The sequence below is a fragment of the Drosophila arizonae genome, chromosome 3, assembly GCF_054131065.1.
Source record: "Drosophila arizonae isolate 15081-1271.41 chromosome 3, UAZ_ARI_1.0, whole genome shotgun sequence".
NCBI classification, from domain to species: Eukaryota; Metazoa; Arthropoda; class Insecta; order Diptera; family Drosophilidae; genus Drosophila; species Drosophila arizonae.
Window position 1 is genome coordinate 10573568 of NC_142923.1, and position 26907 is coordinate 10600474.

The 26907-nt window shown below is 39.0% G+C and overlaps 1 protein-coding gene and 6 non-coding genes across 12 annotated transcripts in view; 2 read left to right on the plus strand and 5 right to left on the minus strand.

Annotated features, from left to right (window-relative positions):
• LOC108609655 (semaphorin 1a) overlaps positions 1–26907 on the minus strand; it is a 179259-nt gene that overhangs the window by 19023 nt on the left and 133329 nt on the right. For all 6 annotated transcript variants that reach the window (XR_016268902.1, XR_016268900.1, XR_016268901.1 and 3 more), the window contains exons 5-6: positions 26404–26512; positions 16632–16827 (exon numbers count right to left, since the gene is read on the minus strand). Coding sequence is in view for 3 of the 6 variants with exons in the window: in XM_089463452.1 (XP_089319578.1) it covers positions 16632–16827; positions 26404–26512 (305 nt within the window). In the remaining 3 variants the exon portion in view is untranslated. The remainder of the gene's footprint in view (positions 1–16631; positions 16828–26403; positions 26513–26907) is intronic.
• Positions 619–690, plus strand: TRNAD-GUC (transfer RNA aspartic acid (anticodon GUC)). The gene has a single exon. It is a non-coding gene; the product is annotated as a tRNA-Asp (tRNA).
• Positions 918–989, minus strand: TRNAD-GUC (transfer RNA aspartic acid (anticodon GUC)). Its single transcript has one exon. It is a non-coding gene; the product is annotated as a tRNA-Asp (tRNA).
• On the plus strand, positions 10477–10548 carry TRNAD-GUC (transfer RNA aspartic acid (anticodon GUC)). The gene has a single exon. It is a non-coding gene; the product is annotated as a tRNA-Asp (tRNA).
• TRNAD-GUC (transfer RNA aspartic acid (anticodon GUC)) lies at positions 10850–10921 on the minus strand. The gene has a single exon. It is a non-coding gene; the product is annotated as a tRNA-Asp (tRNA).
• Positions 11152–11223, minus strand: TRNAD-GUC (transfer RNA aspartic acid (anticodon GUC)). The gene has a single exon. It is a non-coding gene; the product is annotated as a tRNA-Asp (tRNA).
• Positions 11458–11529, minus strand: TRNAD-GUC (transfer RNA aspartic acid (anticodon GUC)). The gene has a single exon. It is a non-coding gene; the product is annotated as a tRNA-Asp (tRNA).

The window sequence follows — 26907 nt, forward strand, 5'->3', positions numbered from 1 at the left end:
ATGGAGCTCATTGCCAGCCGACGGCTCAATGACAGAATCGATTGCTATGTTGGCTTTGTACGCTATGCCCGCTGGCGCTTTGGCCAAAAGTTCGAGAGCAACAGCGGCGAGTCGAGCAAGCCAAACGCCACATTATCGTTGCATCTACAAGTAGCACAGGGCCAGCGAAAGGGGCGGCGAAGGAGGACGGCAGCAGAGTGTGCTCGGGCACACTACTCGGCTGGACGTTGAAACAAATCTTCCAACAGTCTGTGGAAATTTTTGCATAATGTTTGGGTTTGTCAGGCATCTGACAAGGCAGCCGGTAGACATTTTCCCTTATGCAAACAAGCTAAAGTTATTTTGCTCTCTTTAAAAATTTGTGTAATTACCCACACATAGAGATACACACACACACCCACACAGGACAGAGAGTAATTCAACCAAAGCACTCAGCAACAGCCGAAGGAAAAATAATGAAACTCTGACAATAAATTATCTTTTTAATTTATCAAATCTATTGTACACGATACCAACATTAGAAACTAAGACCACATTTCCTCAATTTAAATAGAAATTCTAGACGTGGCAGAGCTGAAGCAAGCAGAACTTGGCTATTTACGCCATCGCCGAACAACATCCTCGATAGTATAGTGGTTAGTATCCCCGCCTGTCACGCGGGAGACCGGGGTTCAATTCCCCGTCGGGGAGAAATGTTTGATTTTATTTTTAATTAAAAAAATATATGTATGTATATACATATTTGGATTGACTATGAATTTAATTTTTATTAATAACAATTTAAATACAAATCTTCTCTCGTCTATAATATTTGAATATAAGAATATACGTTTAAATATTGTTATTTTAGCTAATATAATTAAGAATATAAAATTATAAAAAATAAAAATTAAATAAAAAAGCAACTTGTGTCGCCTCTCCCCGACGGGGAATTGAACCCCGGTCTCCCGCGTGACAGGCGGGGATACTAACCACTATACTATCGAGGACGCTGACGGATTTTTGCCAAAACTATCAAACATTCTGATAACACATTTTGTATGTCATAAAACCTAATATAATTATATACTAATAATATTTATGCATTTATTAAGAGCTATAAATAAATTTGATTTAGATAACATCAAATCTAATCTAAGCATATTTTTAGCGCAATACGCACAGCTGATAAGTTCTCTTTTTTATTTTTTGGTTCCAATGTTCACATAAAAATGCTGAATACACATACATATTCATTAATTTTTCACCTGAATTAAGGCTGCAAATCTGATGGTATTTGTGTTTGCTGGCTATTATCGGATAATCGAACAATTTTCCAAACGCCTGAACTCATCAAATATGGCTAAAAGCCCCACCAAATTGACAACATATTGTGATGGGGCCTAAGCCAGCGGCTCAGCGTGTAGGGTTAGCTGGCAGTTTGGACACACAAATGCCGCAAACTGTCCAACAATTTATGCAAAACTGTGAAAATTGCATAATTATAAAAAAAAGCTTACATGAATTTGATGCGTGCATTATAATTTCATGTTAATTCACGTACACACGCAGCCAGGCGAGCGAGCGGACGGGATTTGTGGACTTTTGTGGATTGCGGAGGGTGTGAAATCTGTGCGGTAAATCGATAAAATTTACAATGCCACAGCGGCTCACGCACGCAAACAGACACGTGTACGCACGCCAAATGGGGGCCGGGGTGGCGGTGCGTTTAGGGGCAGCTCTCAAAAGTGAATATAAAATTTGAATTACGTGACAAGAGCGCAACAGAATGAAAATGTCGAAAGCAAACTAAAAAGAAACGCAACACAAAACTCCAAATGCGAGTCGACAGCAGCAGCAGCAGCAGCAGCAGCAGCAAGCAGAAAGCAGAACGGGCATACATTAAAAATGTCGTCTGGTACAAATTAATTTTGCCACTCGCCAGCCGCCTCGCCGCGCTGGCGCCCCCAGGCGCCCATAACATGCCCGGAGCCGCCCCTTAACGGGCGGCTGTTTAAATTAAGAGGCTGTAAAAGTCACGCGGTGAGTGAAAAGTAAAAGCGTTCGTTCGTTCGTTCGCTCTTCATAGAATCTGCTGGCAGCGAATTTCCCATTCGTGGTGGTGATAAATAACGAATGCTAATTTTCTATCATGAGCGCGCCAGGGGCAGGGGGAGGCGGAGAGCGGCGGGCAACTGAAGTGCACTGGCTGCGGGCGCCAGCATGGGCCAGGTGAAGCTAACGGCCAATAAAAACATTTGCTAAATATGCGCAGAGGGGAAGCGAGAATGGGCGTGAGGCCGGGAATGGGCGTGTCAGCTTTGTCGGCAAGTAACCGCTTTAAGCTATAACCAGAGCTTAAAGTTTTGTCATTAAACTTTTTTCCTAGGAAATTGCTAGAAAATGCAAATTTCCCAAATTGAAATACGAAACGAGGCATAATAATGCTTCCCAAAAAAAGGAAAAAGAAATCCAATTCTCACGGCTGAGTTGCCCAAAATGAGGTCTATGAATGAATGTAAAGATTTCCATCATATTCCTTCTCGTCTATGATAAATTAGCCAAGCATTATAGACAGAACAACAAATCAGAGCAGTCAATTGTGCTTTTAATCACAGTCCATTTACAAGAGATTTAGCTTTTTGTTAAATAAGAATTTAGAGCATATTCATATTAGGGGGCTCGAGATGAAGTTTGTCGGAGTTTATGAAATTTGCATACATATAAGATTACCCAGCCAAGCATGATGCTTGAGTTATCACAGCCTTTGGCAGCGCCATATAAAGTGGGTGTGCCACAGGGCGTTGAGGTCAAAGGGCAAATGTAAAATTTATGAATCGCTGGTAATTAACAATGGAAATGCAATTTACATCGTGACCAGAGTTGCCATTGTCGCTGCCGTTGGTCGCCATTGCCAGCTAACGAGGCGCACTATAAACACGCCACCGACCCCCCCCCCCCCCCCCCCCCCCCCCCAAATGCTCCACCCACCACTCCGGCCGTATTTGCGCCACCCTCCCATACCCTTGCTGCTGCCTGTCACAATATCGACAGAACACGAAAAGTTTTCGACGTTCACACTCCTCCTAACTTTCCCATTCTGCTTGGTTTCGCCGTCTTTGGCTATATCGTTTGTTCTCTTTGGGACCGTGCTTGCATCTAATTGGTTTTTTCGTTCAGCTCATTTTTTATATACCCAGTATTTGCTCTCTCTTCTTGCCATACCGAAGAAAATACTAATTGGTATACAAAAATTCTCTTTTCGGATGAAAGAGATATATAATCACTATATAAAAGCCTTACATTTCAACTTTTCTTCCCATCCCGCTTCGTCTTCTCTCTACAGGGCATCTGTTCTTCGCGCTCACTCGCTTTACAACACTCTTTCTTGTCGCCATTGTTTCGTGCAGCGACATTTGCTTTTATTGTTTGCTCATTACCTGGCGACGAGCACAAGGAGCGAACCAAACGCTACCCGGGACCTGGAGCACGGCCGTGCCCGGGACTCCAACTCGGACTCCGCACTCGTTATTCGTACCCGCAACAACTGTCAGCGTTGCCAGCTTGTCCGCATTGCAGCAATTGCAGCGCTTAACTCATTTTAAATGACAATCTAGCGTGCAGAAATTATGCAGCAAAGGCAGGCATACAAGCGTCCCTCTCTCTCGCTCCCTTTTGCTACGTCAAACAGCCGCCTCTCTTGGCGCTTCTCATAAAGTTACTTTTGTGCTTTGTGAGCAGCGATTTTCTGTGCAAATATTTGACCGACATTGTCTGGGCCTGGGCTCGCTGCCGCACTGTCTCTGGCTGACAGGTTCGATAAACTCTTTAAGTGATTTAATCGATTTTCATAATAACAACGATAACTACAAGGGCAACAGTAACAACAACAGAAGCGGAAAAGGCTCTTTAAACGAGACGAGTAGATGGCGCAACGAAGTTCATCGCGTTGACTGCGGTAATTTGCATATTTTTGCATGTTTTACTATGCAGCAGACACACTCACACTCACACTCACACACACAGAGACACACACGCTAATACATAAATTACACTCATTTTCAATGACAGTCAGGCGAGTGTTTAAGCACGCGTAACTTTATTACATGCCACATGCCGCGGAACCAAAAACCTTTACCAGAACCCAGAGCCCAGTACCAGAACCACCAGAGGTTTACCCAGGATATGGTTGGGCTTGTTTGGTGTTTGTAGCGCAGTCGCGTTTTAAATATTTTATGTAAACATATTTTTTGGACAGGTCTCGGTTTGGGCTGGCTTTTTTGGGGCGGCTTTATGCCACTTTAATTACGAGCGGCGTGCGTGTCGAGTGTAAGGCCGTTAGTTAAATAGCTCGTTTAGGAATAATTATGTGCACATATACGACTCTGCTCTGCTCTGCTCTGCTCTGGCCTGGTGTGGTCTGTTGGCACTAGTGCAATACCCTTTACAATGCCCACTTTAAATTGACCTCCCCAACTCAGTCCGTCAGCGAGCTCAATGTACTGCAAATAACTTCATTTGAGTCACAACAGGGGGGGGGGGGGGGGGGGGACTTGGGGCCAGGCCAAAATATTAAGTGCTGTGAAGTGCTCGAGGGATTCTTTTTTACATTTAAATGTATTTACAGTCAAAGGAGTAGACGATGTCTTAAGTACTTTATTTTTACTGAATTGCGTATGACATATCTAACAATTGAAGGTAGGCAGACGAATATGGCTGACGGGGAATGAGATATACGATCTATCTCTGTTTCTGTACCTCCCTTCTTCTCTCAGTTTATTTGTGTCTTTCATTCATCTAAATTCATTTTCTTTTTCTCTTTCTCTCTCTCTCTGTCTATATCACAATATCTCTCTTTTCCCTCCCTCTCTATTTATTCCCCTATTTCTCTCTATATTTCTTGATTATTTATCTAGCTGTCGATCAACTTTTAGCTTGTTTACCTTCTCTCTGGGTCTCTCTCTCTTTCCCTTACTCTCTTAATTTCTCTCGCTATCCATCCTTCCTTATCTAAATTTCATATATGTCTCACTTGTCATCTCCCTCCCTCCCTAGCTCCCTGCCTTGCTTGTTCATTTTCATTTGACTCTATTGAAAATTAAAAGCATTCAACATAATATTCAGAATCATATGTACATATATATACAATTAATATTTCAATTAAAGCCAGCATCCACCTTCTGTCGCAGCCGACGCCATAATCCGTTGGCAGAGAGATTTGTTGTCTTTCCGCAAATATTTCAAGGCAATTTCTATTGCGCTTGAGCACGCACGACTTGCTCTGTTTTGTGTTTGGGTTTGGGCTTGGGTTTCTCCGACTTAAACCTGTCTAATTAATCTCAAATAAACTCACACATGTGCGAGAGATGTGCCTGTCTGTGTGCGCCTATTAATTACGATAATTGCGGCCATGTGGCTGGCCTAGTTTACGGGCCGGGACCCGAAAGACTTGGAGCTTGTTTTATGAGCTCGATGATGGCTTTAAGAATTTGACAGGCTCTGGCACAAGTCCAGGGCCCCATATTTGTGCCGTAATATTTTCCTTTTTTTCTCCCGACTCTAATTACATTTCACTTTAGCGCCGATAAAAATGTGCAGCCAAGTTGGCCAAGCTTGCCCAAAATGGAACAATCAAAGCGCAGCAGCAGCAGCATCAGCAGCAGCAGAAGCAGCAGGAGCAGCAGCTGCCAGAACTGTTGGAGACGAGGTCGAGGCTCGGGTCCAACTTTGGCAACATGTCTTGTGTGCCGCATAATTACCCGACTTCCGTCTGGTAGAGGAGGGGGAGAGTGGATGGCAAGCTTGAATATAATACTCCCAGCTTTTATTATGCTGCCTTCATTGGCTTATTGTTCCTTGGGATTTTCTTCTGCTGCCACTGCTGCTGCTTAGTTCTTGGTCGTTTGCTGGGATTTTGCAAATTTTGCAATTAGCTTAATTTGCTTTTTATTGGCGCACCACAATTATCAGCTGTTGGCTTTTTGTGCAAAATCTGTTCCAGTTTTTGCGACACGCCCGCACACACACACACACACACACACATTCAGCGAAACAGAGGAAGAGAGAGCGTAAAACCTCTGCCCCAGAGGCCAAATGGTCTGCAATGCAGCTGCCTTGTATCCGTCTCAGTATCTGTATATCTGTGTCTCTGCATCTGTGCTGCTCGTGCGCTTTGCTTAGAAATGATCAAATTAAAAGTTAATGTCTTGGCTGGCTATTGCGGAGCATAAAACAAATGCTTTTGGATTTCCATCTAATGGCCAATGTTATGTAGCTTAAGCAATGAAAATGGATTTTGGCTTTCGGCTTTCGCTATTTCTACGGCCATTGGACAGCCGGGCCCCATACATTTCGATGCAATTCTCAAAGTTTTTGACTAAAAACCATGGAGTTTATTTTAAAATTTCTTTTGATTGTAATTTGCAACACGTGAAAATCCACTCAACAACTTTTTCGGCCATATAATTAAAGTAGGAAAATTAAAAGTATAAGTAGCCATAAGATAGACGACCGCAAATCCTGCGCCCATACTCAGGCCAGCCCGGGACGGGACAGACAAATGATATGGCGTCTCAGGCAGCCCAACAGTCTGCGGTCCCACAAACAAATGACTCCACTTACCCAAAGCAGAGCTTATGCCACTCATTTATTTTGAAATCATTGTGTTTGTTTATCATTAGGCGGGGCCCCAATTGTGGGTCTAGACCCAAGAGAACAACCCTGAGCCGGCCCAATGAAAAGGCAACACTTTTTACCTTCCGCCTGCAATGGGAGGCTGTGTGCTCCATGTAGCATCAACTGGTTTATGGCGCACAGTTTGATGCTCATTAAGGTTAAGTCGGAGCGAAACAACCCTTGAAGCGGCCACCACTTGGAGCCAGCTTTGGCACCCACTCGACGTCAAAGAACCACCCGAAAATACCAAGGAAAAAAGGAAAACAAAAACGAAAATCAGGCAATGCCGAAAAATAATAAAAAGCTGGAAAAATGTGCAACATTAAAAGTTGAGCAACTTGTTTACGCGACAGTTGTGGCTGTGTTTCATTCCCTCGTTCCATCTCAAAGAAAGCCCAACCTGCTCCGCCAACCCCACTCTCTCTCTTTCTCTCTCTCGGTCTTTCATTCCCATTCTAAACACACACGAAAATTTGTAGCATACATTGCGGCATTTATAGTCTACGAAATGAGTGGCTCGTTTTGTTCGGCGCCTGTCTGACTCGTTAAGCTGTATTCCTTAGCTCTATTCCTTAGCTGCTTTTGGCATTTGCTGTGCTCTTTCATAAATTATGAATTTCGCCCTTTCACAGCATTGTGCTATGTGGTTTCTGCCCCCAGCCACAGGCCCAGCACAATTCACTGGCGCATTTGTCGTCATCGATATTGATGCTTGGGCCGACAAAACTTTTTAGCTTTCTTGATATTGGGTTAACCTTTTGCTGCCTCCGGGTCGTAGGACCCAAAACAAACTTTGCCCAATCAGTTGCGATGCTGAAGGTTATTGTGTTAGATAATTTCTATGTTTCTGTTGTCTTACAGTCGGGCGCTTACAAACAGCTTAGATTAATGCGATAAGCATCGAAGTGTGCGCTGAGGCAATATGAAATGAAATATTACACAAATAAGTTGCATGAATTGCGACATTTTCAATTAAACGAAATTCTCGCAAGAGAATGGTGAATACTTTTAATCTGTGTCATAATTGAGTAACTTTTTCGGTTCATTTTTGGCTTTCACTTCTATGTTCTGCTCTGCATAGAAATGTTTGTTAAGACATAGTAAATGGGAGAATGGAAACAGAAATTTTTGTCAGCTAATTCAATCTTTAATAAGAGAATATCCCGTTTCCGAAGGACGTCTAAAAATGTTAACAGTAAGAACCACAAAGTAAGTTTGAATCGGAAGTAGTTTTCTTATATTAACAGCCATCGTTAAAGTATTTCTTTCTCCCGAAAAAATTAACAAAATGTTGCCAAATCATATGCGATTGTTTTGAGTTTCAGAGATGTGCGAGAATTGATAGGAAATCCCATAACTAATACAAATCCCATATTAAATTCGTCAGCCACTCTGTACACCATAAAAGCTAAAGACTTCCTTGGCCGTGAACCCACAAAGAGAGCTATAGGTAAACCCACAGAAACCACCACGCTCGATTAGCATGCCAAATTGACCCAAATTGAAACGTGAATCATCGGATCAACGAGAAGCAAAGCAAAACAGATTTAAGTAGTTTTCAGAGTTGCTCGTTACGTCCGATGCCCAAGTCCCATGTCTGAAGTTCGATGTCCAGACATCCCAGACATCGCAGACGTCCTTCCAGCTCATAGCTGCTGGCATTCATTGTAGTGCCAATTAGCCCAACAAGCAGATGAATCGTGACACATTCGAGAATCCTTCTAGCTGGAACATCCTTTCGCTTTAGACTTTGTTATTTCTGCTTCAACTGTGGCGCTGTGTTTTCTTTCAATTCTTTTTCCTTTTCTGCTTTTTATGGTTACTGCGAGATATAACATAATTCATATGGCACAAACAGGATAACAGACGGCCAGGTTTTTCGGGTGAGTCCTTCGCCGCATTGTTGTCTGTTGTTGTTGTTTACTCAAGTTTAGTGTTAAAAATATGAGCCAAAGCAAACATAAAGCAGGGCTGCCTGCTGCGTCGCCTACCTAAACATACTATAAATTACAAGCGGGCTGCCATAAAGACACACACACATACACAGGGAGACACACAGGTATACACTCGTGCACACACTCGAACGTACATCCTGTTGAAACAATGACAAGGGCTGGGGGTAGGTAGCCGAGGCGTGGAAACAGTAGACACGTTTCTTGAGGCTTCTGCGTGTTGCTTCCTTCCGTGCGTCCTTCCTTCCTGTATGCACAGTGGGGACCAGGAACTGCTCCGACAAGAGGACCAGCAGCCTGCTTGTTAATCCGTTGCCCAAACCCAACCCCGTCGGTCGTGTCCTGGCTGCTGTTTGCTTTACAGCTTACGCTTTTAATGCCCGCTTCTTCGACATATGTAAAGCGTGCAAAGGCCATTGCTCAAAACGTTCCTTTCTTCGGCTGTGAATGTGCCTTTTGACTGCTCATCTGAGGCACGCTCCTCCGTCTTTGAGGCATTGCGACTCAATGTGTGTATGGCAATGGCACTGCAGTTGCCTTTGGCCACAGTCACAAATGTTTGCCCACGTCTTAAGCTCACGTAATTAGCTGCAGCATCACAAAGCAAACTCTGTCTGCTTAAAGTGCCTTTAAGGACCCCACCAAGTGGTTCTCTACTATGAAGGAATTCCAAATACTATGGCTTGCACTATCCTATGGAAATGGAAAGAAAATCCCGTTCTTCATTCTATTCGTTGTTCTCAAATTCCTTCAAAGAAAGAGAACTTTAATTTAATCTCTGCTCCACTCGAAATGTTAAACTTTCGTATAGAGATGTAATTAAAATACAATGCTGAGTTGATAATTATTTAAGCGTTTCACCTTCTTGGGGTGCTTACATTTTATTTGGGTCTGCCATTTGGAGTAAGTCATTCAAGGTCCGATTTCTATTGTTATTCGGCTGACTCATAAGCAGCGGCTGGGTCTAAGGTTGAACTTGTCTAATGCAATTGTTTTCGTTCTTATTGTTGTGCTCATTTCAAGAGCTAATTGTTCTTGTTAATGTTTTTGCTTGAAATTAAAAAAAAAAAAGAAAAAAATTAAAAATCGTATAAAGAATTGAAATGGCCAGGGGGAGGTGAATCGGTGGAGGGGCAGAGACATTCGTGTATTGTCCGCAAAAAGGGTCAAAAGCTGTGCTTATTTTTGTTCATTCTTCTTTGCACTCATTTCGCTTTGTATGTATGTTTTGTTTGTTTATTTTCTTCCCATTTTTATGTTGTTTTGTTGCTGGCATTTGGTTTATTGTGTTTAGACTTTGTTTTCGAGTATATATATTTTACTGCAGCCGCTTTTGGCTTTTTCTACCAGTTTCCAGTGGTCATTCTCTCACTCTCTCTCATTGTGTGTGTATTTTTTTATGTCTTTTACTGTGCACAGTTAGACGCTCATTAAAACTCTTGGCTCTTAGCAGATTTCATTGTTTTTAATGAAACTGACAGTAGTCACTACTCTTGTTGTTGTTGTTGTTTCTTATTTTTCCGCTCGTTTTGCATTGCACCCGCATTGTCCTTTCGTCTATGGGTGTGTGTATATGTGCGCCTTGTCTCTGGTTTGTAGATAACGCGCCATTTATTTTCTTCTGGTCATTCGCTTAAGCCAATTTAAGTTGGCTAAAATAAATTAGCTGTGTTTTACTTTTAAGGAGTGCAAGCACAAGCACAAATAAAAAAGAATCAAAATAAGAAATCACTTTAAGCTAAATGCTAAGAACAAATTACGATTAATTATTAAATAATCACTACCTAGGGCTTTTCTTCTTTAATATTATAGCTATTGATGTTATAACTACACAAAATTGAATAGTATGTGGAAAATCCGGTATGCAGCGTCCTCGATAGTATAGTGGTTAGTATCCCCGCCTGTCACGCGGGAGACCGGGGTTCAATTCCCCGTCGGGGAGAATATGTTATATATTTTATTCCTCTTTAATTTTTAAGAAAAAAAAATGTATTTTTCAATATTTTATAAGCAAGTTATACGTTTTCTATTTTGACTCCAACTAAAATTTTAAATTGTACTTATGAAGCATACTTTCAGGGATACAAATAAATTATTTATATATACATATTTTTTTTATCAAATAATTATTAAATAAGATGCTCTAAACACCATAAATGCGTACATTCTAGATTGTTCTTCAATAAAAAAAAAAAAAAAAAAAAAAAAATTAAAACAAAAAAAAATTGACTATCGTCTTTTATCTCCCCGACGGGGAATTGAACCCCGGTCTCCCGCGTGACAGGCGGGGATACTAACCACTATACTATCGAGGACGTTGCAACCAGTCTGCCAAATTGCATTGTTGTACTCGAAACATTATTTCTTTGCGATCCCACAACGAATCAACAGGGTTGAATGAAGCTCACTTGATGTTTTGTTTACTGCCCACAGTTTATAAGAATGTTGTTGTTGTTAATAAATAACTTTTAAGATCTAATGTATGAAATTAACTAGAGTAAAAATATATATGTTGCAAAAATTTAAAAAAAATATATTAACGATCCTCCCCGGCGGGGAATTGAACCCCGGTCTCCCGCGTGACAGGCGGGGATACTAACCACTATACTACCGAGGACCATGTTCACGGATTGGACAAATTGTAAATTCTAATTTCATTCCTGTTTTTATTCTAACTTCATCATGTAGAAAGTGCGTAGTGTGACTGACAAAAAATTCTTGGGATGCTCATGTAAACATTGGTTTTATGGTATTTATGATAAGTGTTTCTTTGAGGCTTTCAAAGTGTTATAATAGCAAAAATATTGTTAAACTTAAAAAAAAAAAATGAAGCTAGAAAGATTCTACCTATCTCCCCGACGGGGAATTGAACCCCGGTCTCCCGCGTGACAGGCGGGGATACTAACCACTATACTATCGAGGAAGTTGGTCGCATCTTGGCAAACTGTCTACATGTAATCACCAGTTCTGTTTCTAATGCTGATCTCATCAAATGAAACAACGTTGTGTAGGTTCTGTTCTTCCGGTACTGTTGTTATTTCCGTGCTCATTTACCAAGAGTTAATGAGTTCTGCAGCAACCCACACATACACACAAGTATACTCACACACATGCGCACTCTTACAAGCAGTGGGATATCATTTATTTAACTGCTGCGAGCGTTGGCCCAGTTTCCACAAACATGCCACGACTCCCGCGACCCATCCAGCTCAACTCATACCAGGTCACATTTTGCATTTCGCTGTTTGTTGTTGTTGCCGTTTTTATTTACTGCTGCTGTTGCCTCATTTTTATTGTGCTCTTGTTTTTGTTTGTGTCGTTCTCGCAGTTCATTGATATTCATTTTGTATGTGTTTCAGGCCACGCCCCATGCCAACGACACCCATATGTTGCTTTTATGCAAGCATTTGCATGGAACTTGTCCTCGTATATACATATACAACTCTGTTGTTGCTGCTGCTGTTGTTAATGTTGTTGCTTTTAATGCCCGGGCTTCAAGCTTTGCTTCGTTGATTGTTTTTGTTCTTGAATACACTCGATTGCAATGCAATTAATTGGAAAATAATAAAACAAACTTAATCCGATTTACTTAAACGTGTGCTGAACTCAAGCGTATATTTGCTTTTCATTATTTTGCTTTTCATTATTTTTATCACGTGCCTCGATTGAGTTTTAATTAATTAATTATCTAATCAATTAACTAACTTAGAGAGGGAAATCGGAAAGAACTATTGCATACTTTTGCACGGAAGCAGAAATATAAGAGAAGCACATTCGCAATATAAATATTGTTGCATACTTTTGGGCGGCTCAATTAAATGCTGAGGTATTTGCACTGCTTTGCAACGGTTTGTGGTCAAAATAAATAATATATTTTTATTTCTTTAAAAGAGAGCCAGTAATAAATAATTTTTCATATTTATCATATCAAGCCTGCTTTCAGAATAATCATATTTAATTCAAAAGTTGCGAGCTTCTCGTTGCATGCGTGATTCAACTGGAGCTTAAGGCGCATTTCATGAAAAGGTCAACTTGCGCACACGCACACGCACACACACACACACACGCACATATGCACGCGAGAGCTCTATTTCCGGTTATATGCAAATGGGTAAATACGCGAAATTCTGCCGTCAGCCTCAGTAAGCGATTCGAGCTTTAAAACGACGAAATTGTCGACGCCACCAAAATTGGCCCAGCTCCGAGTTTTTCCTCTTTTCTTTTTTTCCATTTCGGGTGCTGTGGCTGTTGTTGTAGGCGCACAAAATGCAAATAGGTTTGCAAACCGGGTAAACGGACGTTCAATCTGCGTTGTCCTTGCCCGGACGCTCTGTTACTGGTCCTTGACATTTTGCGCCTTCACCGACCCGGCGCACATCGTTCATGTCGCCGTTCGTCAGCGTTTTAATCGCGTCTGTGCATTTGCTTGGAAAAGTCTAAAATTGAACGCAAGTGATGGCAATTTGTACGCTTCGCCGATGCCAGCGCCCACTGGCCCCACCCGCCGGCGCCTTGTTTCGCTGGAACGGGCGTGGTTAGAGGGAAAGGTTGTGCCGAAATTAATATGCGTCGGCTTTGGAACGGGCAAACTTTTTACCCAGGGATTTAACCTATCGCTCGCTCCCTGCTGCTGCCTCGCCCATTGCCATTGGCAGACTTCTGGCTTCAGGCTTCAAGCTTCATGCTTCAGTGTCGGCTCGTGATTAATGTGGCAAATGCGCACTTATAAATTATTTATTACTATTGTTCGCATTGTTTGCCGAGGCGTGATGCGCGAATCGGTAAAGCATTTAAGCCATATTTTTGAAGTGCTCCCCAACGAACCACTCCACGAAATGGCCAAGTGTCGTGCATTTATGTTTTCATAAATACGTATACTTAATATTCAGCTCACAAAATATATAAATATCAAGTATATAAAGCCCTATCTTACAAGTTTTAATTCCATTTCATGTATTGAGTATGATAAGTAAAGTATATATATTTATGAAGATATTCCATGCAGAGTAGGAAGTGGTCCAAGAAATATTGATATAGAAATATTCTGCGGGCTGAATTGATATTGAATTGCTTAGAGGACAATTATTTGTTACTTCTCTCCATTACGAATGCAATAGCTCTATTTGAAGTCATGCACTATAAACATTTAGTCAATTAAGTGACAAAGGCGGACAAATTGTCAATTCATTATCTACCCAATCATCATTCCAATCTCGATTTGCCTTGCAGCTGCTAAAAGGAAAACAACTGAAGTTTGGCTTAATTTTTTTATTGCCAAAGTTTCGTAATACGTCCTGCGATTGAAATTTATTTCGCATGCACTTTTAAATCGAACAAAAATAGATTCCTTCCGTCATATTGAAAGCGTGACGGAATGGTTGAATGGCCGATTGCACGAATACCAAACGAACGAGGGAGAGAGAGAGATATTGAGAGAGTTCCCCTTGCCTCTACCCCTCTCACTCACTCTCTATCGCTCTAGTATTGGTGGGCAAAGCAATTGAAAACTTCATCATGGGTACAACAATATTTTTACAACGAAATTGGCACAAAAATGTTGTCCACGAACTTTTCGCTCAGCGTTAGGAAAATGGCCACAGCAACAACAACAACAACAATGAAAAAATCCAACTAAACCTGGGAACAAAGTTGTTACTGAAAATCTAGAAAAAAAATTGGTTTTGAGAATAGAAGAAGTTCATCAAGTGACACGCCCACAAGCCACAACGCCCACTGTCACGAATGAAACTGAATTGATAACATTTTCAGTTTAGCTGCTTTTTACATTATTTTTTTCGTAACTTCTTTTTTTTTTTGCTTTTATTTTGGCCTTGTTCGGGCCAATTTGCAATCTAAACAACATGGCCTCGGCAGCATGGCCCGCCCGTTAAATATCCAAATCCTGTCGATAAATCGACGGCAGCAAAATGGAAAAAGCAGCGCCAGCAATATGTAAAAATGTCGTTTTAATATTAGCACCATAAAGCGCAATCAATGTGAAATAAGGAAAAAAAAAAAAAAAAAAAAAAAAACAATGCTAGTTAGCTGTGCGCGACTTACAGATACTCCGACTTGAAATTGTTAGAATATATTAAGCGATTTTGGAGTGAAATTCTTTGAATCATATAGCGAGATTAATGACAAAGCTGAGCTGTGTGCGGTTAATAAGTCTAAATAACGACAACATACGGAACCTAATCGACTCGGCTATCAAGCTCAAGCACTAACCATAATACCCCATTTAGCAAATTTCCAAGAGTATCTAAAATGGAGTTGGACCCATAAGCAAAAATGGCAACTGACGATGGCTGCTGCTGCTGCTGCCTGACTGTTTAGCTGCCTTCAGGTTGCCCAGGACGCCGGATGTGGCAGCTTGTTGATGATAAACTCTTATGACCCACATAGTCAGCGGCAGCAGCCTCCATGGATGTGGCCCAGATGTTGGCTGCATCCGCCGGAAGTTTGCCGCAACACTTGGCCGCCTTCTCCACACACACACACAGCCATATACGCACACACACACACACACAGATATGAATACATATTTACACTCATGACCACAAACACTTTGAAGTTAGTTATAAACGTTTATCGATATTATGGCACAAGCGCCGTCAGCTTGTGTTTGCCGTAGTTTGTTTTGCCCTAGCTTCAAAGTTTTTGGCAGCATCTACACACACATACACACGCACACATGGATTCCACACCCTAACGCAATTTCGCGTGTGCAGACAATGAAATGCAAACAAATCACGTTGTGAAACTTCAGCAAGAACTCGCGAAAAACGCCTCGATTTATGGGTGTCAAGTGGAAATATTATCACAAGCTACGCTGGGGCCGAGGTATGCTCCTCGAGAGTTGGGGCCGCGTTTATTGTGCGGCACTTAGGTGTCAAAATTGCATGTTTATTGCTTGATTCCTTGACAATTTGGCAAAGCAATTTAAATTGCATGAAATATTAGAAGACTTACGACGCTCGAAAGTGGGCTTAGTAATTGCATATATCACAATACATACATCAAAAGGATGTAGTGCAAATGTACATATATACTTGGATAAATATATATACTATTATTTAAGGGAAACTATTGTATTCATATTTAAAGAAATATCTCACATATTTGCAGTTAAGAATTTAGAATTAGCAAAACCAAATAGATTTTATGTTAGCCCAAGTCAAATTAAATGGAAAATATTTTTACTTCAAGCAGCATAAATTCTATAAATAGTTTCTACCATTTTATTCAAATGAAAAACTTTTTATAAATATATATTTATACACAAAAAAAAAAAAAAAAAAAAAAAAAAAGGAGAACCAATATGCTTAATACCCTCAATTGAAAATTCATCAATTTTTGGCGATTGTGTATAAATAAGGCCAAAATGATGCCACGCCCACAAAAATGGGCAAAAACGCAATCATAAATATATATATATATATATATATAAAAAAAAAAAAAAAACACGCACATACAAAACGAAATGCCCCAAACAAAATGCAAAATGATAGCCATAAAAAAACGAGTAGAGAAAAAAGCAAAAACAGAGGAAAAATATTTATGTATATATATATTTATATGTGTATATATATATTGTTTTTGGCTCGAAATACATTTCACATCCCATCAACACATTATTCAGAGCATTGCCGTCAAACAATAACATTGTAAAATGCAAAATTTAACACGCACACCTCACTCAAAGAAGTCAGCTCTATATATGGGCGAGAGCGACGCGGGGTCATTCAAATGCTCTTGGGCCGCATTGCATGTGGAATGACAATCTATATCCGATTTGCAACTGACAAAAAACAGTTATATCTACATGTATATATATTTCTATGTACATTCAAATATAAACGCAATTGTGTGTGTGTATACGCATTCATATTCGTCGTCGTGGTATTTTCCCACCCGGGGTAATTGCATTTTTTTTGCCGAATGTCGATAACGATTTATGCATACTATAACTAGCAGAAGCGTATCAGCAATAGATGGAATGGTAACTGTAAAATGGCCACTTACCCGCCAGCACGGAGGTGGAGTTGTGACGCGGATCGTAGGGGCACACGGCCTGCCCGTTCTTGGTCGCCTCCAGCGTATAGTTGCTCTCGTTGATCACGTACGTGTTGCACATGGGCCGAAACGAGTTGGTGCCGCAGACGAACAGGCGACCTGGCGAGGGCACCACCATGATTCGTATGTAGTTCTGGCAGGCCTCCTAGAAAACGTGAAAAAAAAATGAAAATCAATTATTAATATTGTTGAATTGCAATTCAATAAATTTTTGAATAAAAAATCGCTTGTTATAGCAATTAAATACCTAAAAAATTTCTGATAGGAATTTTTATTATTGAAATAAATGTTTGGAGTGTATATACGCATATATATTATATAATGTATTATTTATTTTACATTTGGTATGTGTATATGTGCATATGTTATTTATTTAAATATATATTATATATTTTTATATTAAATAGTTTAATATATACATATATATATATTTCTATATATGTATATTATATATAGAAGTGCTATTTATGATTTCTTTTACCCTTTAATGATAATGCAGAAATTGTATAGCTTTTAGAATAAAAATTATAAGCTAATCCAGGATTCAATACAAAATTCAATTTTCTAGTTTTTTCATACGCATGGAGAGACAAACGGATGGACATGGGTATATCGTCTTAGTCCTGTTAAATAATATATATGTGGTCTTAGTGTGGTCAAACTTGCAATAAACATTTGCATAATAACATTATAGACCTAATTCCCATTTCGGGCTCTAGGCAGAGCAAGAAGAGCAAAACAATCGTTTCCTTAAACTATTTTGGTTAGCAAACCCAGCTGCAAAGCTAACTCAGAGTGAGCTTCATTCGCATCTATAAATCTGAAGTTTCACATAAACATAATTTGAATGCATATTAGGCTACAAGCCAAACGAAATGTAAGCCAGCTTCTTGGCAGAAGATTCACTCTCCACTTGGAGAGAAGTTGCAATTTATTTTAGCGTCAGCTGCTGCTCCAAGAGCTGCATTAATTAATCATTTATATTTGCCCTTGTAAGAGTTAAACATTCAGTTGCTAATTTCAACAATGAAAATCGCATGTTTTTCCCAGCCATTTGCCTGCAGTAATTTGTTGGGCTCGAAAGTGGAAAAATAAAAGCTAGAAAGTATTTATTATGCAGTAAATACAAACATGCTCTGCACTAATTTCAAATGGGAAATGGAAAATGGTGTATGGCAAATCGTAAATGGCAAATGGAAAGCTGCTGTGAAAATGCCAAATGAAGAAGATGTGCACTAGGCACTAGCATATGCATATGTTCATCAAAAACTTGCATTTCCGCTTGCCATTTGGCCTGAATATGCAGGACGAGTCTCTCATCAGCTCGGCACTTTTAGCCTAACGAGGCCAAAACAGATCCGGCAGCAGCACCCGGCAATTCGTGTGCGCGCGTGTGTGTGTGTGCTTGCTTTGCATAAATGTTTTGCAAATTGAAATATTTAATGCGTAACAAATACATTTAAACGACTTTCGGGGCCGTGGGGCAGGCGAACTAACAAACTTGCAACTCAATAAATATTAAAAGGCAATGCCAGCTTTTGCCGAGCACCTGCAAAATACGCATACGCAGCGTGTGGCCGGCGTGGGTTCGGGCTAGGGCCTGGCCCGCAAAACTATGCTAAACTTTTGCACAGCTGTGGAAAAGAGCCACGCCCCCCTCACCCCACTGTGGCGCAGCACCGGAAGTGCACTGTACTGTAACATGACAAATCATTTGCAATTTTCCCCCGTTGCAGCAACTCAACAAGCGCAACAAGGGCAACATTTTCCATTTGCCCTCGCTTGTCTCTTTCAGCCTCTGTTAAAATATTTAAGCATTTTGTTTGTTTGCCTACTAATTTTCACAATTTTCCAGCGCACATGTCGCTTTTGTCGTATATCTAAATATATTTGGAGTTGCCCTTTCTCTTTCTCTCTCTCGCTCTCTCCATATATTTGCTTCTGTCTCTGTTGGTTTTAGTTCTTGCAATTTATGTTGCCCACACGCACCGCCGCAACATTTGCATTGTTCTGATTGTATCTCGGCACCGCCGAACTATCCACCATTGCATAGAGCTAACCGCATTTTCCGTTTTGGCTATTACCTGGAAAATTGAGGCCAATAATGTGAAGAATTGCGCATGGAAATGAAAATGCTAGCGGAAATTACACCTCGCTGCAATTTCAAACGACCCAATAGCATTTTATATTATTACAAATAACAAATTGTGTAAAAGAGCACGATGATTAAATACCCTTGGAGGTAAAGGAACTGGTTAAATATTGATTTATGAATTTAATTATATTTAGATTTTTATTTATGCATTATACATTTTAAAAGATATGTTTTTTATTTTTTCTTCCTCTCTTAAGTAAACTAAATGCAAATTATTATAAAATATTGTGCTGCACGATCATATAGCAATAGAAACATGTCATGAATATGTACATAAGTATGTATATATATATGTATATTCGCAGAGTACTTTCTTCAAGGACTCGAGGACTTTCTCCTTCTATTTTTTTTACCTACTTAATTTATTTCACAATTAATATGAAAATTATAATATAACTGTTATTATTCTTCTTTTTACACCCGCAATTAATTTAAATCTTTAGAAACTAGAATTTATTTAATAAAACTTTGTTTATATAACTAATATAAACATATTATTATTCTGAATACGAATGCCACCGAAATTTATGTGTTTTCATTAATTTGAAATAAATGTGGAGTTTTAGTTTTAGTTTCAGTTATATTATTATCAAAATTGGTTATCTCACATATAAAATGAAAATATTTTCCATATTTCTATTTTATTTATTTATTTATTTTTTATTATGTTTTTTTTTTTTTTTTTTTTGTGCAATTCATGCTGCCTTTCATGTGAACGCGTGCCCAACTGTGCATTTATTATCTAATTTTGTGAAATTCTCTGAACTAGTTTCATAAATTTCGCAGCGCCTTGGGAAATAGTTGGCAATGGGTAAAATGGACAGCATATTCCATTTCATTTTGTTTATTGTTTTAAATATTTAAACTGTTTGCATTGCTGCTTTGGGAAGTTGTTCGTGTTGCTGTTGTTGCTATGGCTGTGGTTGCCTTTACTGTTGTCGTTGTTGTTGTTGTTGTTGACGCTGCTTAGTTTGCGGTTTGTTGTTGCCTGGCTGTTAGTTATGTGCTTAGTTGTTGTTGTTGCCTGCCTGCCTGCCGCATTTGAGCATAAATTTAAATAAATTAACAAAACACATTTTACAACAATTACACAGGCATGCGGATAGAATGTGGGACAGCTGAGCAGGGCGGGGCTGGGCTGAGTTGGGTTGGGCTGGATGTTTTTATGGGTGGCTCTTTCGGCGGGCTTTGTCACTTCTACTTTTGTTGTACTTTACATTATTGCCGTTGTAATTAACACGAACATACAGGAGACAACATATACCATACATAAACGAGACTATTTCAATGCTTGCCATACGAGTTGAACGCAATTAAGCGGAAAATTTATTAATTTTATGCTTTGCGAATTATGGCTGCCGTTTATTGTTTTTCATTTTTCCCTACTAAATTATTATTATTATTATTATTTTTTTTTTCAAATCTGTACGATGAACATGGTTGACGCTTAGAGTATTTCAGTTGCCGCAGAATGTTAAACAGAATTTATAATTAAATTTTCCAATACATTGAAGTGAAGTTTTTTCCTCTCTTTTGCTTGGAAAATAATTATCTATATTAATATATGGGTAAACAAAAGTCTCATTATGCTGAGATTTATTACGTACATAGATGATATTTAAATGCAATCGCAAAGGATTTTTATGAACCGTCATAAGAATTTTTAATTTAACAATTTTTATATTATAACTTATACCAATATAAGAACCTCCTTCAAATTGTCTACAGGGTATGCAAACATCGACCAGTTAATCTGCCTCACTCATGCCGTTTTCATATTTATTTATTTTCTGTTCTGTTTTTAATGTTCGACGCATAATTTTATGCAAATTCGTTTCATATGGCAAAATTATTTTGGACTAAAAGCAAATTAGCGAAATTCATTTAAAAATTGAGAATGGCTCATGCCACTAATGGCGAAAATTAGCAGCATTATTAGTTCTGCAGCCTTCGCATATTATCACTATAAATATTTGGGCAGTATTTAAGCAAAGATTTCATGAGAAATGCATTCCGAAATTCGCCAACGAGGGACATAACAGCATCTGGCTGAGTAATCAAATAAAGTAAATTTGTCGTTAATCACGTTGACAATGCAAATTTGTTGGCCAGAGCTAAATGGTGGGCCAGGAGGGGCGGGCGGGAGCCAGGACTGTGCGTGGTCTTTGCATTTTGACAAACAAACGTTTTGGAAAATTTCAGAAATTTCGCATTGCCTGCTGCTCGAACGAAAAGCCATCAATTTCAAGGCTTACCAGCAGCGTTCGAGCTAAGTTCAGCCCGGCAAAGCGCCTGCAGGTAGGCAACAGTTCTGTTAATGATACGCAAACACACTGAGAGAGAGAGAGAAAGAGAGGGAGAGTGAAAGAGTGAGAGCAAGACGAGCTGAGGCCTCTGACGGACTGGTCCATCGTTGCAAATGAGTTGAGCATAGCTCACAATAGCATTTCATTAAATAATTTTACGGCAAGCTGAAAAATGAAAGTCAGCCAGCAAGAAAAATAAGACCAGCTGCCACAAGACGAACGGGCAGCAACAATTCGCCTCACTTTAATTGGACTTGCGTAATCGTCGTTGGTATCTTTAAAGCCGGCTGCAAGCGCAAGCAAAATTCATTTGCTGAGATAATAAAATGTTAGTGTTTCAAAGCGTATTGCTGAATATTGAGTAAATTAGCGATATACAGCTGAATATTTATTAATATAAATGGAAGTAGAAAGACCAAATAATTATTTTCCCTTGCTTTATAATATTCTTTTTTTATTTTCTTTTGTCAAATAAAAGTACTTTTTCCCGTAAAAAAAATTAATTTAAAACAAATTTATAAAAAAAAATAATTAAATAAAATAATATTAATAATTAAAAAAATTAAATACATAATTACAATATTTATTTATAAAACAGTAGAACTATATAATATTCATTTTTTTTAAATATTTCCAAACATTACAAACATAAGCTCAAATAGTTTGGTGTCCAGTTTGCACTCTTTAAAATAATTTAAATATTTATTTGAAAACGAGCTGCGGTTCGGCTCTTGAACTACAGTAATGGGAAATGGTACTGAACTATGCCGGGAATTCTTTTGGATGGGTTTTCTCGAATGGGTTCCGGTCCATTCAATGGCTGACCAAATGCTGAATTGCTGTTATTGAAGAAGCATTGTATGGCATATGGGTGTCAGGCTCTCTCACACTCTCTGCTTTATCTTCCTCTTGTTCATCACTCTTTCTGTTTCTCTGTGTCTGTCAAATGGCATTTGAAATTCATTTGTGTTGAAGCTCTCAGCCCTGACCGGACGGCTATTGTTCATTTGGAGTGCGGAAGTGCTTTTAATTTATGCACAGGTGGCCAACACTTTCAACGTCCACAGCCACCGCCACCGCCACCGCCAACGCCACAGTTACACCCACAGGCTACAAAGGCACACCCACATCAATATAGACATAGACATCGGCCTTCTGTTTTGGGGGCGAGAGCCCGAGACCGCAAGAGTGCCTTGGCATTTCGGTGTCGCTGCCTGTTTCAATACATCCATGAAACTATGCGTCCAGCTCCACAGCAACTATCGCACGCTCATTTATCTCACTTGTTGTTTGACAAGCAGCAGCAGCAGCAATGGGGGCCGGGGGCATGGGCGTGTCAGTTGTTGTCCATTCAAATGCGTACATCCATTCAAATCACTCATTTCGTTTTGACATTTTGCTCTGGCATTCGGAATTTCATTAATTCTGCTAAAGTCCTGCCAATACCACGCCCATAACCGCCCCATTCTGCAGAGCGATTCACATAATCTGTTGACCTCTTGCCACGCCCTCTTTAGTGTTGTTTATTTACCTTTTCGTTTTCATTTTTTTTTCGCAATCCTTTAGGCTTGACAAAATTTCAGCTGCCATTCAAAATTAATCGCCTGTTTCTACGAAGAACAAAGCCCAAAAAAAGCATAGAGAATTGAAGTATATGCATATATAATGCATACTAAATTCATAAATATTCAGCAAAAAAAATTTTCTATATACTTTACTGAATATTTATGAATGTAATGTGCATTATATATGCATATATTAAATATATATTATGCAATATGCAACTTAATTTTAGTTTAACGAATTTACTCACACTATTTACCAAATTAACAACAATTAAATTTTTTAATAAAAATAAAAAAATTAAATTTTAATAATTAAATTATAAATATTAAATAAAATACAACTTATGAATAATTCAGAGGCAATACTTCTCATAGGCTCTGAGATAGAAGCGTATATCAAAGGAATGGACGGACAGGCAGATGTATAGGGAGAGACTGACTCTAGTAGGGATTTAATACAATTTAATAAAAAAGTTAGTATATACTGATCCTGAATTTTCAATTGGTTCAGTGCGTAATGACATTAAAAGCCATAGAAAAGACATCCGTTGCACTACTTTACAAGCGCCCTTCAAGTAACGCTGTCTTTTTCGCTCTCATTGTCTATGCTGGCTCATCTCTTCTGAAACTTCTGACACCTATTTAATCCTCGACAACTTGAACACAAAGCCACATGGAATTTCGTGGGGGCAAATATTTGATCGCTGGCAAAGTTTGCGTGCAAATATTTTTGCGTGAGCGGTTCGCGTTAATATTGGACTTAAACAATTTAATCAAATATTTTAACTTGCTTTTATTAATTAATTCACGGCATATGCACACATCCATTCAGCGATTCAGCCACCAGCCACCCAGAGATTTTTATATTCGGCTGACCGCTTTTAATGTTCATTTTGTTGGTCGTCTTTTCTCTCTCATTTACTTCCTTTTTTTTTTTTTTTTTTTTTTTTTGTTTTATATATATATATTTACTTTCAGCTTTTTTTTTATTTTTAATATTTTACCATTTTTGCAGCTGGTCAGCACTTTTGGTCGGCCAATTGCTCTTTTGGCACCCAAAGTGGAGCCTGGCCGGGGGCGTCAGTTTGTTGTAGGCCGGCTGTCGCTGCTGCTGCTCTGCTGCGCTGCTGTTTACGCAGCTTTAATAAAACATTGTGCCGAATAATAAATCAATTAAAAATGTACAACAAACTTTTCTATATATATATTTATGTGCCCTTATCGCTGCAGTTATAATCATATTTGTTGGCTGCGTGCGTGCTTGTAACCCCGACCGAAAGCAACCCATTTTTAAGCCCCATTTTGGCCAGTTCCGGCTTGCAGTTTTAATTCATTTTTTGCTATGAAATAGCCACCATTATGGCACAAAAAAAAATCACATGGCCGCCATTTTGGGCGCGATATTAAAATGAAATTTTTTTAAGCTTTCGTCGAAAGAGGCAAAAACAAAAATAAAAAAATTTGCTGCGCTCAACAAATTTATCAGCCATGATTTTGTGCCTCTATTGTTGCCTTTATTGTAATTGTTGTTGCTGGCACAATTGGCCTTAAAAATATTCAGCGCAAATGAGAAAAGTTTTCGAGCGTTTATTTTTGGCATGGCACAAAGCTAAAGCTGATGCAAGCTTAAAGTTTCGATTTGCCCAAAATATTGTTCAGAAAACATATATGAATATGAATGTGATTGTTCGAGTTGATTAAATGCTTTTTGTCGAGTCAAAGTTCGTATGAGTATTTAAGCTGAAGCTGCATGAAATATGTCAAAACTGTTGAACTTTAACTTCCAAAATTTCTTTGATTGAGAAGAAATAATCTTCAGCTCTTTCCGCAGAGTATATTTCTCTTCAAATAGCTACTCAACTGCCTTTTATACTAAACCAACGCAACTTATTTATTCCCAAGATATCTTATCGAAAATCCCCTCAGCTTAAATACCTTTTGTGCATAACTTCCACTAGTTTATTTCCGTTAAGCATATGCAAGCGATTTAATTGGGCTAGATAAAGAGAAAATCGCGTGATTTGTTTGCATTTTTGTTGTTGGTTGTTTTTACATTTTTTCTTTTTTTGGCTTCCTAATTGCATTGCGGGCAATAAAGTGCAGTCGGCTTTTAGGCGCTGCTCAGGCGATTATTATCTCCGTTGGAGGGCAGAGCACATTAGCGAAATGTCAGCTAATTAAAATTGTAAATTTGAACTTTTCATTAGTGCATATAATATGCTAACTATTGCAATTTAGTTTCTCATTTTTCTTTTCAGCATTTTAGTTTATTTTATTTTTCGCTGCGCTGCAGTCAAAGGGCGCAACCTTTGTAAAATGGCGGCCATGCACGCTATGGACACACACACACACACACACACAAATACACAGAGACACAGTGCAGCAGGCATACGAATAGGGGTTTGGCAGTCGCATTGCAACCCTTTTCAGATGTTGGCCAAAGAAACAAAAGGTTAATTCTTTCCTTTTGGCCAACTACTTGAAGCTATAAATACCTAGTTGGGGGCAAGTCAAGTGAAGCAAATTGAGTTCAACAAATTACACCTGCTCCCAGCGCAGGTAGCAACTGTGCATCGGGCAGGCCCCTAACAAGTGTTGCTTAATTACGTCAGCGTCAGCAATGCCAGAAGTGCACTTGAGCATGCAACGGCGGGTTTTGGGGTGCCGGGGCATGTCCTTCATTTCTCCTTGCGGTGTGCGCCATTTTGTTTACTTGACCGGAAACGGAGGGCGAAACAGCAGCAGCAGCAATAGCAACAGAAAAGCTGTACCCACTCCATCTACGCTTCGCCAATACCAAATTTAATTCAAAAATGTTTACCTTCATGTTTTCCTCTTTTTCTTTTTGGGCCATACTATCGCTAACAATTTTTGTTGCGAGTGGGTTAATTAGCAATATGCTTACAATAAATTTGATTCGGAATCTCAGCTGGGTCAAGCAAACAAAATAAAACAAGCAGATCTGACTCAGATTCGTGGGAGGCGGAAAAGATTTTTATTGCTTTTGCTTTGTTATCGCCAAATTGCTGCTGCAGCGGAAGCATTGGCCCGAATTTGCAATGAAATGGAAATTACCGAGCAAAAGGCTTACAAAACTTAATCGACAGTAGCAGTGGAAGTGGATGCCAAGATGATAATCTATTCGAGGCAAGGCTTAAGATTTTTGGTTGAATAAATGTAGGTTAAAATGTACGAGGAAGCTAATGAAGATGGATGCCAAAATAAAGTGAAATTTTCAGAGCTGTTGTTAAGCGAAATTAACAGATTCCTGGATTATAATGTTACATTCTACATATATACACATACATATATACATACATGCTACAAATATAAAACTTGAAATCAAGACAATCTCATAGAGAAGTATTTCTATGCTTTATCCTTTTGAAAGGCAGCTCAAATTCAGTGCAAGTTTTTCGATTTAACTCTTCTTTATTAGAACGAATAATTTCCATCATATCATCAAATTTGATGACAAGAATTTATCCACATATATTGATTTATAACCCTCTTAAAATCAGGAACAAACGTAAAAAGAATGTTCTACTATTCTGCAAATGAAAACCAATCGGTTTCTCGTAGCACGGTTAAAATTTATTTTGTATACTTTTTTCACTTTTGTATAACAACTTCTTCCTCTTATTGGCATTCTACTTTCGCTACATTCCCTTAGCAAAATTGAAAGTCCAACTTACCTCATCTTTGCCCTTCATGAGACACATTTTGGTATCTTCCTCCGGCGACGACCACACGAGACTTTGCTGTTCCGTGAGATCATGTATGCTTAAATTAAATACGGTATTTCTGGAAAATACAAAGAGAACAAAGAAAATTGATTAGAGATGAGAAATCGAACGAGTTAGCCAACAAAGAAAAAAAACACAATCTTGGTAAATTCAATTGAAACAGCAGAAGGGCGCAGCGACAATGCGATAAGCAATCTGCTGATTTTATTAATTAAAATATTAATTAAAATTCATTTGACCTATGCGCCCGCAATCAACACACTTTATCCAGGGTTACGTGGCAATGCTTTTGGTTGCTGCAAAAATGCCGTAATACGAAAATTTATGCAAAATATTTCAAAATTCTCGTTAATAACATTATATGTGTATGTATGCTTGTGTGTGTGAGACTTTATATATGTATGTGCGTGTGTGTGTGTGTTGCTTTAAGCCAAATATATGGCGCTGATGTGG